We start from the raw sequence: 16584 nt of genomic DNA on the forward strand, positions 1-16584 counted from the left end.
TTTTTAAAAAAATGAGAAATAAGAAACATAAATAGTTGTCGAATGCTTATATTTCTTAATAAAATTGAAAATGAGAAATAAGAAACGAGAATGTTACAAAAAAAATCTATTTATTTTGAAATTTTTAAAATTTCTATCCAACTTTGGAAACATTTTTTAGAAATGGGAAATTTGAAAATTGAATTTTAATTTAAAAGAAATAAATTCATAATGTTTTGTAATATATTGGTAAGTTATTGGTTACCAACTAAATATTTAGTCTAATCTAAAATTTTATAAATTTTGTTAGAATTAATATTTTGTAATATATTATATTTTACATATTTTAATTTTAACAAGTTTATAACATGAAATTGTGTATTAATCGCATTTTAAAATTTTGGATTTAAAATCTGAAAACACCGAAAATGTAATATTACATGTTTTAATTTCATATTTTTCACTATTATATTCATTAAATTTATTTAATTTAATGAATCTGAAAACAAGAAACATCTATATATCTTCTGAAAATTGGAAACATGAACTAAGAAACAACAAATCATAACTTTATCAAACAGGTGTGATATAAACATTAGAACTATGTTGGACTAAATTCTTGTCGGACTTAACAGTGAACCTTCATCTACATTTACACATATTAAATACAAAAATCCATCAAAATTACGATGGTTGAAGAATAAAGGCGTGAAAGATTGATTCTGATAAATTTGTAAAATATTTTGGATTGGGCCACATTCCTAAATTAATGGGCCTCAGTCTTCACTCTTTAGACGCTCATCATTTTGCCGCGAAATTTGAAAGGTCATCTTCAACCGAAAAAACCGTCAATGGCTCCCTCTTGAGTTGCATCCGATCAAAAAGTCCCCAAATTCAAAAACCCATTTCTCATATTCTATATTTTGGCCTCTCGATTCAAAACCTTGATGTTTGATCCCAAATTCAAGAACCCATTTCTCATAATCTTCATTCCGACCTCTGGATTCCTTGTTCTTGAGCTCTTTATTTCAAGTTCCATCCATGACCAGATCAAGAAACAGCAGGAGCTCCTTCTCCACGCTGAACCCACCACCATTCTTCGGTTTGCTTTCGCTCACCATTCTCGCTTCCCTCTTCTCCCCCAAGAAATTCCCCAAAACCCCAACCCCTTATCTCTCCCTCTTCTTTCTCTCTCTCCTCACTTCTCTCGCTTTCTTGGGAATCTCCACGCTCAATTTCCTCCTCACCTCCCCATTTTCTTCAGACCCCTGTTCTCCCCCGTCCTCCATTTCCTTCCCTTCAATGTCCTCTGCTCAGTCTCGCCTTCTCCTATCGCTGCTCTCTCCAGTCGCTTCGAATCCCGAGAAATTGCCCAAGCTATCGACCAGTGTGATGGTGCCGTTGCCGGCCCATGGAGTCGCTGCGGAACTTTCTGATGAGGAGAGAGAGTTCTGGAAGCAGCCTGATGGAGAAGGCTACAGGCCATGTCTGGATTTCAGTATTGAATATAGGAAAGCATCTGCCAAGATTTCCAAAGAGAAGAGAAGATTCTTGATGGTGATGGTTTCAGGAGGATTGAACCAGCAGAGGAATCAGATTGCTGATGCTGTTGTGATTGCTAGAATTCTTGAGGCAGCACTTGTTGTCCCTGTTTTGAAGGTCAATCTCATATGGAAAGATGAAAGGTAACTCTCTTTACCTTTCTTTTTGGGGTGGGAGAGCTGTTTCCTCGATCCGAAAGGAGATTCAAAAGAATTTGATAGGATGAGATGGGATCCAAAAGAACAGAAACATGAAATGTTTGATCTTCTATACTGGGTTTTCGCTAATTTTGCAGTAAATTTTCGGACATTTTTGATGTGGAACATTTCAAGAAGACGTTAAGAGCCGATGTTCGAGTTGTGTCTTCTCTTCCCTCGAAGCATTTCAAGTCCAGAGAGACCAAGATTCCTCATGATGTTTCCCCTCATTGGATTCGTGCAAGATTTAGAACCCAAGTAAGAATCTCTTCCAATATTGTCGTCTGCTGCATTTGAAATTGGAAGTTGAGAAAATTTTTCAGTTAATGGCCTTAGATTATTAGATTTTCTGTGGTTTTTGTAGCTCATAAAGGAAGGGGTTCTTGTGTTAAATGGGTTGGACTCTAAGCTCTCAAAGAATCTTCCCTTTGATCTGCAGAAGCTCAAATGTAAGGTAAACTTTATAGCATGAATTTGTGAGTTGACATTTGAATGAATGCTTCGTATTTACTTAAACTTTCTCTTCAATTCTGTGATCAGGTTGCATTCCATGCACTAAAATTCTCAGCTCCAATTCAGGAGCTTGGAAACCAGCTAACAAGAAGAATGTGGATTGAAGGTCCATATATTGCCCTCCATCTCCGCTTAGAGAAGGATGTTTGGGTTAGATCTGGTTGTCATACCGGTTTGGGCTCGGATTATGACGCTGTCATTTCCGAAATTCGGAATTCGCAACCGGAGTATCTTACGGGAAGGATAAACATGAGTCATGTTCAACGAAGGCGTGCCGGATTATGCCCCTTAAATGCCATGGAGATTGCTAGGTAAACAGAGAAACTGAGACTTGAAGAACTTTGAGTAGGAAGAAATTGATTGCTTATCTGATAACTGTAGGCTCCTAAAGGCTCTTGGAGCGCCAAAACAATCAAGGATTTACACAGCAGGAGGAGAGCCATTTGGAGGGAAGAAGGCTCTGCAACCACTAATTGCAGAATTCCCAAATATAGTGACTAAGTACACACTGGCAAGAGAAGAAGAGCTTTCACCCTTCATCAACAAGTCATCTGCTATGGCTGCCATCGACTACATCGTGTCCTTGAGCAGCGATGTCTTCATGCCATCACACGGTGGAAACATGGGTCGAGCTATGCAGGTTACTCGATTCAGACTTCTTTATGCTTCCCCAGAAATTGACTAGAGTTCCAATTTTGATTCTCTTGATGTTGATCTTTATTTTGGCTATAGGGGCATCGTGCCTATGTGGGACATAGGAAGTACATCAAGCCAAATAAACGAGCAATGCTCGATTACTTTGATGATGCATCCATTTCTGATGCAGAATTGGGAAGCATTGTGAGAAAGGTGCACAAACAATCTCAGGGACAGCCTGAACCAAGAACGAAGAGAAAAGATCGCGACGTTGTTGCATATCCTGTGCCAGAATGCATGTGCAAACACAGTATCAACTTTGCTAATTAGATAGAAACTTACCAATATCATTTCAGTTCATGACATACTTAAACTTGAATCCCGACACAAGAGAGATAGTATAGTTGTAACTCCATTATAGAATATACTAATAGGATGGAAAATTACAGAGAAAATGGCCAAAAAGTTCAAATAAATAATATTACCCAAAAGTTCTAAGGCAGAGCTGGCTAAGCTTACTGCAGTGATGATTGTAAATGACACCAATTGGCTAATTTCTTCAATAAAGCGCCTGTAGTTACATTGTCAATGCGGGTGAATTAAGAACATAGGCTTATTGGATCATTTGTCTTGAAACAGTGTAACATGGATAGAGCAAAAAGATAGCATTTCCAGAAATCTATTGATCAATGTCAATATATTGAACTAACAAATACAAATAGGTGTTATGTTTTACCATATAAAAAAATACTATTTCAAGGACTGATTCAATTGTTCTCCAAAATTGATGACCTCATAATTTAGGCTGCCCCAACTTTCCAATAACAAGATTCCAAAATTCATGGGGCCAATCTAAAACAGTATACGATTCCTACCCAAAACACTTCAAACTACTTGTAATATGAAAAATATATTGATATTTGATACAGGGGAACCCAAGTGGGGCATGGTCGGACTGCTTCCAATGGACAAAACTCCGAGCCTTTCGAGTGTAAATTATAGTTTGGGCCAAAATTTAAAGCATTGTCGAGCAGATATAACTTAAATGGCATCTTCTACCCTCCAATTTATAACTCTATCTGCCGGTTGTACAGATCCAACCAAGAACCACCTTTCTCCTTTTCTCAAGAACAATCTTGTTTTTAAAACTCTTTCTCCCTTTCTTAGAGTTTAATTTCTACCTCTGCTTATTTTCGGTTTCGCCATGTAACTTCTTTTTTTTCTTTTTGTTTTCTTTGTCTGCAGTCTTGCTACCTTTTCTATTTCCGCTTTCTCCATCTTTAGATGCCTTTTTTCTTTTCTGAGGCACATTTTCCTCCTCAAAGACAATTTCGGCTGCGTCTGTTTCCTGTTGGATTGACTCTACTGCAGAGTTTGTTACATCTGCTCAGACAAATATAAATTAGATAATGATCAAATAGATATAACAAAGGGCTTTTCAATGAGTAATTTGTAGTTTAGGAGAATTGTGTTAGAACTAAACAAAATGCAGTGATGCAACACAAACTAAAAACAAGCCCTAACATAAAAGATGAATTCAATACCAAACATTAATTTGACGGTACAGTTAGGGAAAGTGTGGATCAGAGAATCTGACCTTCTCCAACAAAATGGGAATCAAAGACAACACTGGTAAGATGCTGCTTTAGGAATACCTGCACACAGATGAAGACAAATATAATAATGGTATGTTGTCCCAACTTACATATATGCAACGTACGCTCTATCTTTTTCTTTCCCATTTTGCACTTTAAACATTATTAGCCGCATTATCAAGTAGATGCTTAAGTAGTTTCAAGTAAGAAACATTGTGTGGCAAAAAAAAAAAGTAAGAAACATTGAAATTGTTATAATTCTCGATTGATCTTACAAGATGCAATATATATTTAGTATCAGCTGAAGGACGTGGGTCATGAATACAGTGCCAGAAATACTCATTTTCTCATTTAGAGTGTACTATCCCGTAGGCTACATCAAATAAACCTCTATTTTATGAATTGGATCCTATTACGTTTTCTAGGAAGCTATTTAGTAGATCTGCACTCATGCTTAGAACTTTGACCTCATAGAATATAAGTTCCATTCATCACTATTCCTACTAAAAGAAGCAACTGCCAAGATGTCAGAAAACTTTCTTGTATACAGTTTTTTTCTGAATGATACATGTAAAAACAACTTATTTTTACAAGAATTATGGAAACTTACCGCAGACAGAAGTTGCCTTGTCTTAATATCCCAGAAGCGCACATAGCTATCTAATCCTGGAAAAAGATTTCAACATGACCCATAAAATTAGATTCCACATTAAAGTAGGAAAGGATCTTTTATTATTCTAGTCTCTCAGTTTTGCATAGCAGAGTTTAAATCGGTCTAGCTATGGCAGAAAAAGAAAATACTTATATTAGTACAGAAATGTGTAAGGAAGGGAATGATGACGATGAAAATTAGTATGAAAAGCTGATTTAGACTTCCTAAAATGGCTGCTTTAATCCTGTTGCACATTATCCACCGGATTCAACACTAGTTAATGAACTGAAATATTAAAGAAAACAAGTACTTGTAATTCTAGTTCGTACAAATGAGTCATAACGTGGTTTTAGATAAGTTTTAAGGCAATAATTTTTCTTTTGTTTCTTCCAAATCAGCCCACTTAAAGAAAGTAATGAAAATGTTAGTTTTTTGGCATAAAAGGTGGGTATGGCTTGTCATGCAGGGAGGAAATAAATGCCCACATATTCTTACATGGACGTTTCAAAGCAAGTTAAAAGAGAAACAAAGTCCTTGCAAGGTTTTCATGCGTAGCAGCAGACAGAGGTCAAAGAGAAATGCTAAAATAATTGTCTGAGAATATATCCCACCACATGATGCTATGACCGGGAACTCTGGGTGCCTTGCTATGGATCTTATGCTGCCAGAACATTTCCCCAAGAAGCAACCCAATAGCTCACCTGTGAGAAACAAGTCAAGAAAAAAAAAATAAAAAAAGCATTGCACATAATCATAAATGTACTCATACAAAAAAATACTTCAATTAACTGCTATTTACAACTATCATAGTGGTACTAGTGCAAACGTAATCTATAAAATCTCAGCGACTCTCAGGCAGTCTAATAGATCCCAACAATAGATCCCAACAGACATCAAAAAAATTATAATGGATTTTAGGCTGAATGTGAAACAAAAAGCTTGAGTACTACCACCAGGACTTGAATGTCTACAAAGGAGAATGAACTGGGTGGCATAGAGAGAGTATGTTTTCCCTTCTAAAGAATATAGGTGGCAGTCTAGAGTGCAGTTCTCTGTTTGGTAGAAGTGAGATCTATTACAAAAATGTTAGAGAAAATTGCTCTCCATCTCCCTCTTCTATTACTTCCATTGTTATAAAGAAACAAGGAAAAGGTGACATCTGTAATGTAGTTCACGGTATTGAAGTAACCATGCAACAGTGAGATGGTAAAAGATCATGGTGTCAATCCCAGTACGGAGGATTCTAAAGGTCAAACTTGAATCAGGATACAGACCCAAACCTTGTGTAAAAATATAAGGCAGCTGTAAGGTATCTTCCTTGCTAAATAATATTCAAAATAAGTTCAAATGCATCCAACCAATACAAGGGTTCCACAGCCTATTCGAAAGGGCTGGAGCTCTGAACACTAGCCACTTCTTGACTGAACACAAAACAATTAACAAAGCATACCCATACAAACCTATGACAACTAACATATATCCCCTACTGCCTAAGAAGACAAAACGTACAACAAGGACCCTAACTGTCATAGGGTGGAGAATTTCCCTCTTTACCCCTTCTCACAAGTATTCACAATCCGGGGCCTAACAGCAGCATGCTCAAACTTCCTGACTCATAATTCATTAAAATGTACGGCCTCACAGCTTTGTGCATTTACAGCTAAAATAATTAAGGCACTATGACTGCTTCACATACATTTCAAATTATGCTAAAATATGTAGTGAAGCAAGACACTTTTAAATAAATCATTGCAATATAGTAGGATCTATAATAAATCATCCATTGCTAGACTCCATCCACTACAAGAACCAATCTTCTCTAAATAAAAGGTGCAAGGAAGAAGGAACCCACATAAGTTAAGAATTTAACTTTCTGAAACAAGAGTACTGTGCAAAAGAAATAGAACACCCGGAATATTAAATCAGAAAGAGCAATAACTTTGATACATAACAAATTTTACCATTGCGAATATCGAAAGATGCGAGATCACCAGATGCATTCCCCACAAATATTGTATTACCATCTACATCTGCTGCCAAAGCTTTAATAGGAGTCTCCCGAAAATCAAATGAGATAACAGGTCTCCTCTGAGCAGAGATGTCATATAGTCGAACCTGTATTGTTTAACCAGAAATTCAAGTTATGGAATGAGAAATAAGACCAACCCCCTCCCCCACCCCCACCCCCAAATAAAATAATAATAATAAAATCAGTGACATAATATCCTGGATATCAAGATAAATGGTTAACATCATCAATTTTAAGATCCAGGCAATATCATACTGGATACACAAATTCAAATAAAAAGAATATTTATATACATCGTACAAGAGTTGTAATGCTTTCACCTATAATCAGTATCAATGATTCTCTTTAAGGCTCAAAATAAAGTATTGAGAATACTTTAAGTAGAAAATTAGAAATCAAAAAAATATAAACATTATTTGTTCAACTTATTAATAACTTATTTCCTTGCAATTTTGTCTCTAGGACTCCCATGTAATTCAGCAATCTCCTTAGAGGTACTTCAAAAACAATTATGTAGAACGCCCTAGTTGCATTGCTTAAGATATAATTATCCTGCAATATATTTCCTACTCTGAAACTTGTATTAGCATGAGAACTTGATATGAATTACCTCGTGGTTGTTGGTACCAGATGCAAACTTACGGTGGTCATCCTTACTAAGAAATGTCGTTGATGTGAACCATGTTGGGGTAAAAATACCAAGGCTGTTCTTTTTCGGCTGTAAAATTTCAAAATATTTCAAATGAAATAAAAAAACATTCTCTTTTTTTTATATAAGAGATAATAAAAAACATTCTCTAGAAACAGGTTTTCTGCTTTGTATATAAATGTGCTAAGGAGGACTCGGAAACATACTGATTTTGCATTCCAAATCTTAGTACACTGTTCTAGATTCCACATATTAACTTCAACACCCTTCCTGAGCATACAAAAAGGTAAGGGTCATTAATGTCAATATGTAGTCACTTAAATTCCAACATGATCTCAACTCACCCTCCAAATAATGCATAGGTTTCACTTCCATCAACTTTAGAACACGTAACATCACCCGAACCACATACGTTCCACGTTTTTAAAAGATTGGTAGAGGTAACTTTTGAAGATGAACTAGAAAAATCAATCGACCTCATGCTTGCATTTCCTTTTGTTGTACATGAAAGCAAGGTGCAACGCCTAAAAATAAATAATCAAACTGAGAGGAACTTCAGCATAAATGTTTAGCCAGCGAGGCAAAGTATTTGTATTTCATGAATAACAAAAGGATGATACCTTTTGCACTTCTATCAAATTGTAATAGAAAATCACAAATTATAAATTGATACATAACCTGGATTCCAACTCCAACTCATTTTTAGCAAATAAATGTATTCCAATAATAGCATCATCTTTTGACAGAGGAGAGGCATCCGTATTGTCAGAAATTGCAGCGTGAGGATTCCCATTCAAAGGATTAAGAACTTCAATCTACAGCATACAGTAGGAAAATGATTAAAAAACAGGGCAATGATATATTTAAATTTCAATAAATGTGTGCAAGATTCACAATACTAGAAATCAGAACAAGTAACTCACCAGACCATCTTTCCGTGCAACAGCTAGTAACTGCAAGAAACAATGAAAAGGGAATTATTTGGTGCATTAAGAAAATGTAGTATCTGGATTGACCTTAAATGAAAAAAGCTAAAGACATCATCTTCCATCGAGCCCAATATATGTCATCTGACATGTAAATTTTATTCAAAATCAAATAAAGGAAGTTGCTTATCCAACAGAATGCATAATGAATTTACTTCGTTCAGTATTCGACATCATGTAACTTGTAAGACCACAAAAACAAAGCACACTCACAGCCAGTAAAGCATACTAATATTGATTTCTAGTTTCTATATCCTAGTCGCACTCATGGAGCCAACTCATCTATTTCCAGCTCAATCACTAAACATGAATCCACACTTAGATACCAACTACAACAACATAAAAAGTATTACGTTCTATAACATTCAAAAGAGAAGATGGGATACACTAAATGGTTTGAAGAGAGCCAAAGAAGATACATACAGGATCGAATTTACGATCAACAAGAGAAGCTGCGAGCACTGATTTGGAGAAATCGGGTTCGCCCCACCTCTCAACCACCTTTGGAATCTCCCCTTCCTTCCCCCGAGCTTCGATCACTGTGCAGTGCCGGAAAAAAAAACAAATTTGAAAGAAAATTGAGAGAAAATTGCGATACAGTAGTTTACGTAACATTATTACCTTTAACGAGACCAAGCACATCGAACGTTAGGGCACGAAGCGGAGGACAACCAGGGCAATCAACCTTCGTTGTACGAGGCATTTTTTGCACACCAGTTGAGCGTAAGCGATTGAGACTCTTTGTATTTGCAGGAATTGATAACTGATAAACCCTACCAAAGACATCCACGGACCACGGGTGAACAACGGTTCGGATTTTTCGGTTTCTACTGAACCGAAAATCAAACCGATATTTTTCAGTTTTTCATATATGCGGTTCGACTCGATCTGACTTGTACAGCACCGATGATCTAACCAAACCCATGGGTTCTGCATCCTTCTAAACAGAGGAAACAATGGCTCGTTCGTTAACCTGTTTTTTGTTTTTACGTTTCAATTTTATTAAAAAATCTAAAATTTTATTTATTTTCTTGTTTTTCATTTTTTAAAAACCGCCTTAAAATTTCTAGAAATTTTGTAAATAACAAAAACAAATTTTTTATTTTTGTTCCTAACATAAATAAAAATTTTGTTTTATCGTTCTTGGATCTACGTGTGTTAAAGTTAATACAATTTTATTTTTCTTTATTAAAAAGAGTGGAAACAGAAATAACAAATAGAAATGTTACCAAATGGATTCAAATTGATTAACTATGGTTGAGAATTATTTTGAAATTAATATAAATACATATGGTTAAGACATCTATTTCTAATAAAATAATGACGTGAGATCAAATTTCTACTCATTTTTTCTCTTTCTTAAAAGCTATTAAATATTATAGTTTGTTTAGTTAAGCAAAGATATGAGATTCGTCCAGCTTTATAAAAACAATTAAGATCTCCATAGCTTGTTTCAAAACAAAAATATATATATATATCGCCATAGCTCATGCCGGTAATTATTATATTTTTTGTTTTTGGTGTTTATTTTGAAAAATTGTTGCTTTTGTTGTATAATTTAAAAAGCATGTCTAAGATTTTAAAATGAATACATTATTTGACAAATTATCAAATGATACCATCTTTGTTATACTTTATTTTTTATTATTAAACGTACAATTCATAAAAATTATTGAATCAAGACCATTAGTATGTAATGATATTTGAAGCTTGAACTTTAAAATTAATGAATTTTGTTGGTGGACAAATTGAATTTTGTGTATCAAATAAAATCCAAGTGATTGTCTACAAGTCTAATTTTTTTCCTTTTTTTCTTTTTAAATGTCTTAGTATATTGATAAAATATTAGTTTAATGATAACTTCTTATGAAAATACCTTGTTAACTATTTTAACTATTTTTAATATATTAAGGTGAATTTTAAAATTTTAAGAGATTAAGAATTAAATTGAAAATAATCTTAAAAAATTAAGAACTATTAGACATATTTGGCGATTTGATTTGAGGTAGGGTTTGGTTTTGCAAAAAATAATTGTGATATTTATAGGGAAAATACTGAAAACATATAATTGAATTAATTTATTATCATATTTTTATTAATTTATCTATTTATTAAAAAAAATCCTATAATCCATATTTAGGTTTTTCATGGGCAGGGATGAAGGTACTTTGTCCCGTCATCTAAACGTTAAATGAGGGGGGAGAGAGAGGAAGCATTTTCCATAAACACCCAATTGACTTATGGAGCCTTAATTTCGGGTAATTTAATTAAATTAATTAACATTTTAATAATAAAAACATACTTAGTGTTAGTTATATTTTGCAGGTTAAAATTATTATTGAATATCATAAATTTAATATATATTTGATTTAATAACAAGTTTAGTGTTTGGAGGTATCTATGAAACAGAACTTTAAATCACTTGAAATGAAGTTCAAACGAACGAGTTATGTTCAAAATAGGAATGTAAAAAAAAAAAAACTAGTTATGACGTGGACAAATGGCAAATCTAAAACTGACAAATTAAGTGTGCTGACACGGCATATGGTATTACTCAACGTGAAAATTTGTTACAAAACAAGCTCTTAATTATCTATAATACACACAAATGAAACATGAAAAATTAGACTCTAGTTAAACAATTTTTAAAATTAAAGTACCTATTAGACACAATTAACAATTTAGCCTTATATATTAGACATGACCAAAGTTGTATTGAAAGGCGATCTTATACTCGTATCGTAGGTCGTTGATGAATTCAATGTGGCTACTCTTTTTTTTTTATTGTTATTTTGTTTAACAATAATTTATGAACCATTACTTATCATACCATTCTATGTCGTTCACATGTTAAATAGGGCTAATTTTTGTATCTTCGTATTCCAAAAACAAATATATATATACAAAAATGATGGTAGCTTCATGTCATAAATATTACTTGTGGTAATTGTGATATCTAAAACTAAAAAGTTGTGAGTTTAATCTCCATCACATGTTGTACTTAAAAAAAAAATAATTTTCAATCTATAAAAAAAAAGTAATAACAAAATACTTTCAGTCCAATTTAGACAAGATACTTATAACTAACATAATTCAATTAATCAAAACAATGTGAGTTCAAATTTCAACTTCTACACTGTACTATAAAAAACATTGAACTATTATAAAATGATTACCATCCTTAAATTGTAGTGGTTTGATTTTGATTAAACTTTAAAATTGGTTTCTCACCTCAAAATGTTATATATTCATAACTATTTTGGTTTTAAAATTAAAAATTGTCTACCTATTAATTGCTATTTTCAGTTTTCGACTTTTAGAAAAGTAAAATTTAAATATTTTTTCAAACTAAAAAAACAATGTTGTTTAATTATGTATATTTTTAATTAAAAATAAAAGTGGATTACAAAGTACTTTTTAATAAATCAAACAAAAGTGAAATAAGCTTTTTTTTTACAAAAAAAAAGTAGTTTTTTTATTTTGTTAGTTCACAGTAAAATGAATAATATTTTTAAAATAACTAATCTGAAGATAACTCAATTTATTAAAATATGCTCTCTTATTTAACCAATCTATTGTTAGCTATCTTTTTAAGCATACAACATTACAACAACCATGCGAGAATTCCAAAATTCAACTGATGATTATTAACATTTTAATTATCAAATTACTAAAAAATATTTTGTCTAGTCGAATTACGTCCGAACAAGTAAATAATGCAAATTATAAAAAACACGACGCAAGTTTTCATGTCTTCCAATCATTATTAATTTTTTTTTTTGAAAATAATGTATTCCAATCATTATTTACAGCAGGGTTAAAATTAAAATATAAAATTATTGGAGCTCCAAATATCTAGAAATCATAATGAGAAGTAGAAACTAGAAAGACACCAAAAACTACTTTTAAAAAGTATGTTTCCATTAAAGGTGTAAAACTTTATGACATGATATGACAGGAGCCATCAAGCAGAGAGGAAGAACAGTGAAAGCTTTGTGTAATTGCAATAAATAATCAAACCCAATATTTTGTGTATTTGCAAATCGTCTTCGTCCCGCCCATTTATTTTGCAAGGACTACGTTGAGCCACGTACTACTTTCTTCCGAGCTCCATTTCCATGGCGGATCGGAATCCCAACCTCAACTCCGCCGCCCATTTTGTGGATCCTCGGAGCGGTTTCTGTCCTCAGACCAAGATTTTTCACAGTCTCCGACCACCGCTCTCGCTCCCGCCGATACCTCAGCCTCTCTCCATTACTGACCATGCCCTTTCTCTCGTACAATCTTCCCCTCCTCCGGCGAACACTACCGCTCTCGTCGACTTCGACTCCGGCGTCCATGTCTCCTACGCTCTTCTCCTCCGTGAAATCCGAAATCTCTCCGCTAATCTCAAAGCTCTCACATCACTGTCCAGTGGTCAAGTGGCTTTTATTCTTGCACCGACTTCTCTGCAAGTTCCTGTGTTGTATTTCGCTCTGTTATCCATCGGCGTCACTATCTCTCCGGCTAATCCAACTGGTTCCGAGTCGGAGATTGCTCACCAGGTTCAACTCAGTAAACCGGTCATTGCATTCGCTACGTCCTCAACGGCGGCCAAGCTCCCAAGGAAGCTTGGGAAAATCCTGATAGATTCGCCTGAGTTTCTCTCCATGATGACTGAAAGCAATCGCTCGGATGGTGTCGCCGACGTTAAAATCAACCAAACCGACTCGGCGGCGATTCTCTACTCGTCAGGCACTACAGGGCGAGTGAAGGGCGTCTTTCTGTCTCATCGGAACCTCATTGCGGCCAACTCTACTCTTGCGTCGTTGGTCGAGCAAGGAGAGATAGAGCCACGTACGGTTTCTCTGTTTCTGTTACCACTGTTCCATGTTTTCGGGTTCTACATGATGATTCGAGGGATTTCTCGAGGCGATACATTGGTTCTGATGCAGAGATTCGACTTCGAGGGGATGTTAAGAGCAGTGGAGAAGTATATGGTCACGTATATTCCGGTTTCTCCGCCGCTGGTGCTGGCGTTGGCCAAGTCGGAGCAGGTGGCGAAGTACGACCTCAGTTCTCTTCAATTTTTGGGATGCGGCGGCGCTCCCCTTGGGAAAGAAGTCGTCGAGAAATTCCAAGAGAAGTTCCCCAACGTAGAAATTATACAGGTTAGCCAGAATTATAAATACTTTTCCTCGATGATTCATATGAACCTCATTTCTTTCTTCAATCAATGATGAATATTCCTGTGTCTATGGCCAGATTCGAATCTATGCTTTATCATTTATTAGATATTTTGGACCTTTCCCACTCACAGGATCTTATCAATTTAAGAAATTACACCCATAGTTATGAAGCCCTCTAATTAAACCCTATTGTTATAATTCATCATCAAAGAACTACGAAATTACTTAGGCTGGTACAATTAAACCATAACGACCTATGCCTGGTGTTTGTTAGCAATTAAATCCAGCTTGAATGGAAAGTTTGAGGGTCTATGTGTGTGTGTCTGTAATATGTATATATATTTTTTAATAACGGGGAGTCAGAGCTTTCGTCCTCTATACCTAGGGGCACCTGTGCTCGCCCAAGGTCTGAACTCGGGAGACATCAAGAGTTTTTGGTATCAAGCTCACTAGAAAGTTCGAATTTGAGACCTCTGAGCTAGTATGATCAAGTAATCTCAAGCCCTTGCCAACTGGGCCGCCTCTTGGGGCACATGAACATCTTTATCATTTAGTGGTGGTTTTTGCAATATTCTCTTAAATCCTTATAGTGTATTTAATAAAAAACTATACAATGTTAGGTGTGTTTATAATTTATATTTTAAAGTTATATGGATTAGTTCTGATATGAAATCTAAAGAATAAGGTAACTTCTGATTTAGGTTAATTTCCAAAAATTTATAAACAAACACTCAGATAGATTCTGCAGGAGCTCAGATGTTTTGTTAAGAAAGAATGTCCGGAAGTTTAAGAATAAGAATAAAAAAAGGATTTAAACCTTATTGAAACATCTAAAATGATAACAAGAAGAACAAAGACTGATGTTGGTTTGTTTTCTGGACTAGGGATATGGCCTGACAGAGAGTACAGCAGCGGCAGCAAGGACTTTGGGGCCTGAGGAATGCAGTAATACAAGTTCAGTAGGTCGCCTATCTGAAAGTATGGAAGCCAAGATAGTGGATCCTGCATCTGGAGAGGCCTTACCTCCTGGCCACAGAGGAGAGCTTTGGCTGCGAGGTCCTGGAATCATGAAAGGTTAGAGATGTTCTGTTCATGGTTTCTTCTACTCCATCATATTTACTACTTGAAAACACACAATATGCCGTGACTCGGGTTTTGATCTGCTAACATGTGAGTTGATATGGGAGAAAATGACATTGCATCCATTTGACCTTGGGATTCCCATTTTAATTCGATGTTGAACTTCTATGGACCCAAATGAGTCACTTAACATAGCTTCAATAGCATCATTCGCTTCTTAATTGCTCGAGTTGGACGATGCCGAGCTGCTAATGAAGTGGCGAAGGAGGCATGTGTATTGTAGATTAATAGCCACTATCTTGGACTCAACTCTTAAGTAAGGCCCTCCACTATCTTCATTGTTGTGATGGGAGGCAGTTTAAAAAAGAACACGCTACGCCGGGCCTCTTTTCAGCAGATGAGATTAGGATGAGAGGTATTTGTCTGAGGATAGGCTGCCTGGCTTAAAATAAAAAGAAAAAACCATTGGACTGGTTCTTGTCTGATAAACAGATCATCAGATGGTGTTTGATGCAGGTTATGTTGAAGATGACAAGGCAACTGCTGAAACCTTGCATCCGGAGGGATGGCTAAAGACTGGTGATCTTTGCTATTTTGATTCTGACGGATTCCTCTACATTGTTGATAGATTAAAAGAATTGATCAAGTACAAGGCTTATCAGGTGACATCTTTACTCGTCAACAGTATTGTACTATTGTTCCCTTAGTACCTCTTTAGTAATTGGAAATCCCTTTTGTTTGGAACAAATTCCAGGTTCCACCTGCTGAATTGGAACTCTTGCTTCAATCCAATCCTGAGATCATTGATGCCGCTGTGATACCGTATGCACCTATTGTTCTATGCTGTTTAGTGGATTTATGAGAACTTGTAAATTCCAAGTTTCTTACAATCATTGCAAGAAAATCTTCCTGATGATATTTTTACTTCTGTTGAGCAGCTATCCTGATGAAGAAGCAGGAGAGATTCCTATGGCTTATGTGGTTAGAAAGCCTGGTAGCAATATCAGTGAGGACCAAGTCATTGATTTCATTGCAAAACAGGCATGTCTCTCCATCCCTCAAGGAAACTTGAAATGGACATTGCACATTGGAGTGCTGGTCATGGCTCCTCTGCTATTTTCTGTCTTCTTAGATTCAAACTCGACCAATTTCATCTTGCAGGTTGCACCGTACAAGAAAATTCGGCGAGTATCTTTTATCAACGCAATCCCGAAATCACCTGCAGGGAAGATTCTCAGGAGGGAGCTCGTCAGTCATGCTCTCTCTCAGGGTTCTAACAAGCTGTAAGAAAGAAAGGGTCATTAAAATGTATATAATTTGGCACCTCGGAAACTGTGGCAGCTTAAAAATTGTAGTTCCACCTCATTATTTCCCGGCTACTTCAGAAGCATTTTCATTTGCAGCCTCCTGCACAGCAAAATGTAGAATAAAGCCGAAGTTTCTACCTTTAATTTTCATGTTGGAAATGTCTTATGTAGCTGCGAGCTGAATGATTATTGTCTTAATTTAAAGAACTGTGTCCGATCCTGAATAAACATCCTTCGTGAAAATTAGTCAA

The 16584-nt window shown here is 35.4% G+C and overlaps 3 protein-coding genes across 3 annotated transcripts; 2 read left to right on the top strand and 1 right to left on the bottom strand.

Annotated features, from left to right (window-relative positions):
- Positions 1–529: 529 nt before the first annotated feature.
- LOC111008807 (O-fucosyltransferase family protein) lies at positions 530–3776 on the top strand. The gene is made up of 6 exons (XM_022281618.2): positions 530–1664; positions 1817–1976; positions 2083–2172; positions 2259–2542; positions 2613–2871; positions 2964–3776. The coding sequence occupies exons 1-6, from the start codon at positions 1021–1023 to the stop codon at positions 3195–3197; spliced, it is 1671 nt and encodes a 556-aa protein (XP_022137310.2). The 5' UTR covers positions 530–1020; the 3' UTR covers positions 3198–3776.
- Positions 3536–9557, bottom strand: LOC111008844 (Transducin/WD40 repeat-like superfamily protein). The gene is made up of 12 exons (XM_022281683.2): positions 9400–9557; positions 9202–9317; positions 8716–8745; positions 8471–8607; positions 8137–8316; positions 7999–8062; positions 7754–7861; positions 7076–7229; positions 5726–5815; positions 5073–5128; positions 4465–4522; positions 3536–4250 (listed from the first exon to the last, which is right to left on the bottom strand). The coding sequence occupies exons 1-12, from the start codon at positions 9479–9481 to the stop codon at positions 4045–4047; spliced, it is 1281 nt and encodes a 426-aa protein (XP_022137375.1). The 5' UTR covers positions 9482–9557; the 3' UTR covers positions 3536–4044.
- Positions 9558–12792: 3235 nt separating this feature from the next.
- On the top strand, positions 12793–16584 carry LOC111008965 (AMP-dependent synthetase and ligase family protein). The gene is made up of 6 exons (XM_022281849.2): positions 12793–13928; positions 14831–15020; positions 15543–15688; positions 15781–15848; positions 15965–16067; positions 16188–16584. The coding sequence occupies exons 1-6, from the start codon at positions 12897–12899 to the stop codon at positions 16311–16313; spliced, it is 1665 nt and encodes a 554-aa protein (XP_022137541.1). The 5' UTR covers positions 12793–12896; the 3' UTR covers positions 16314–16584.

Source organism: Momordica charantia (genome assembly GCF_013281855.1).
Source record: "Momordica charantia cultivar OHB3-1 chromosome 3 unlocalized genomic scaffold, Mcharantia_2.0 BLBB01000003.1, whole genome shotgun sequence".
In the NCBI taxonomy this organism is placed as follows: domain Eukaryota; kingdom Viridiplantae; phylum Streptophyta; class Magnoliopsida; order Cucurbitales; family Cucurbitaceae; genus Momordica; species Momordica charantia.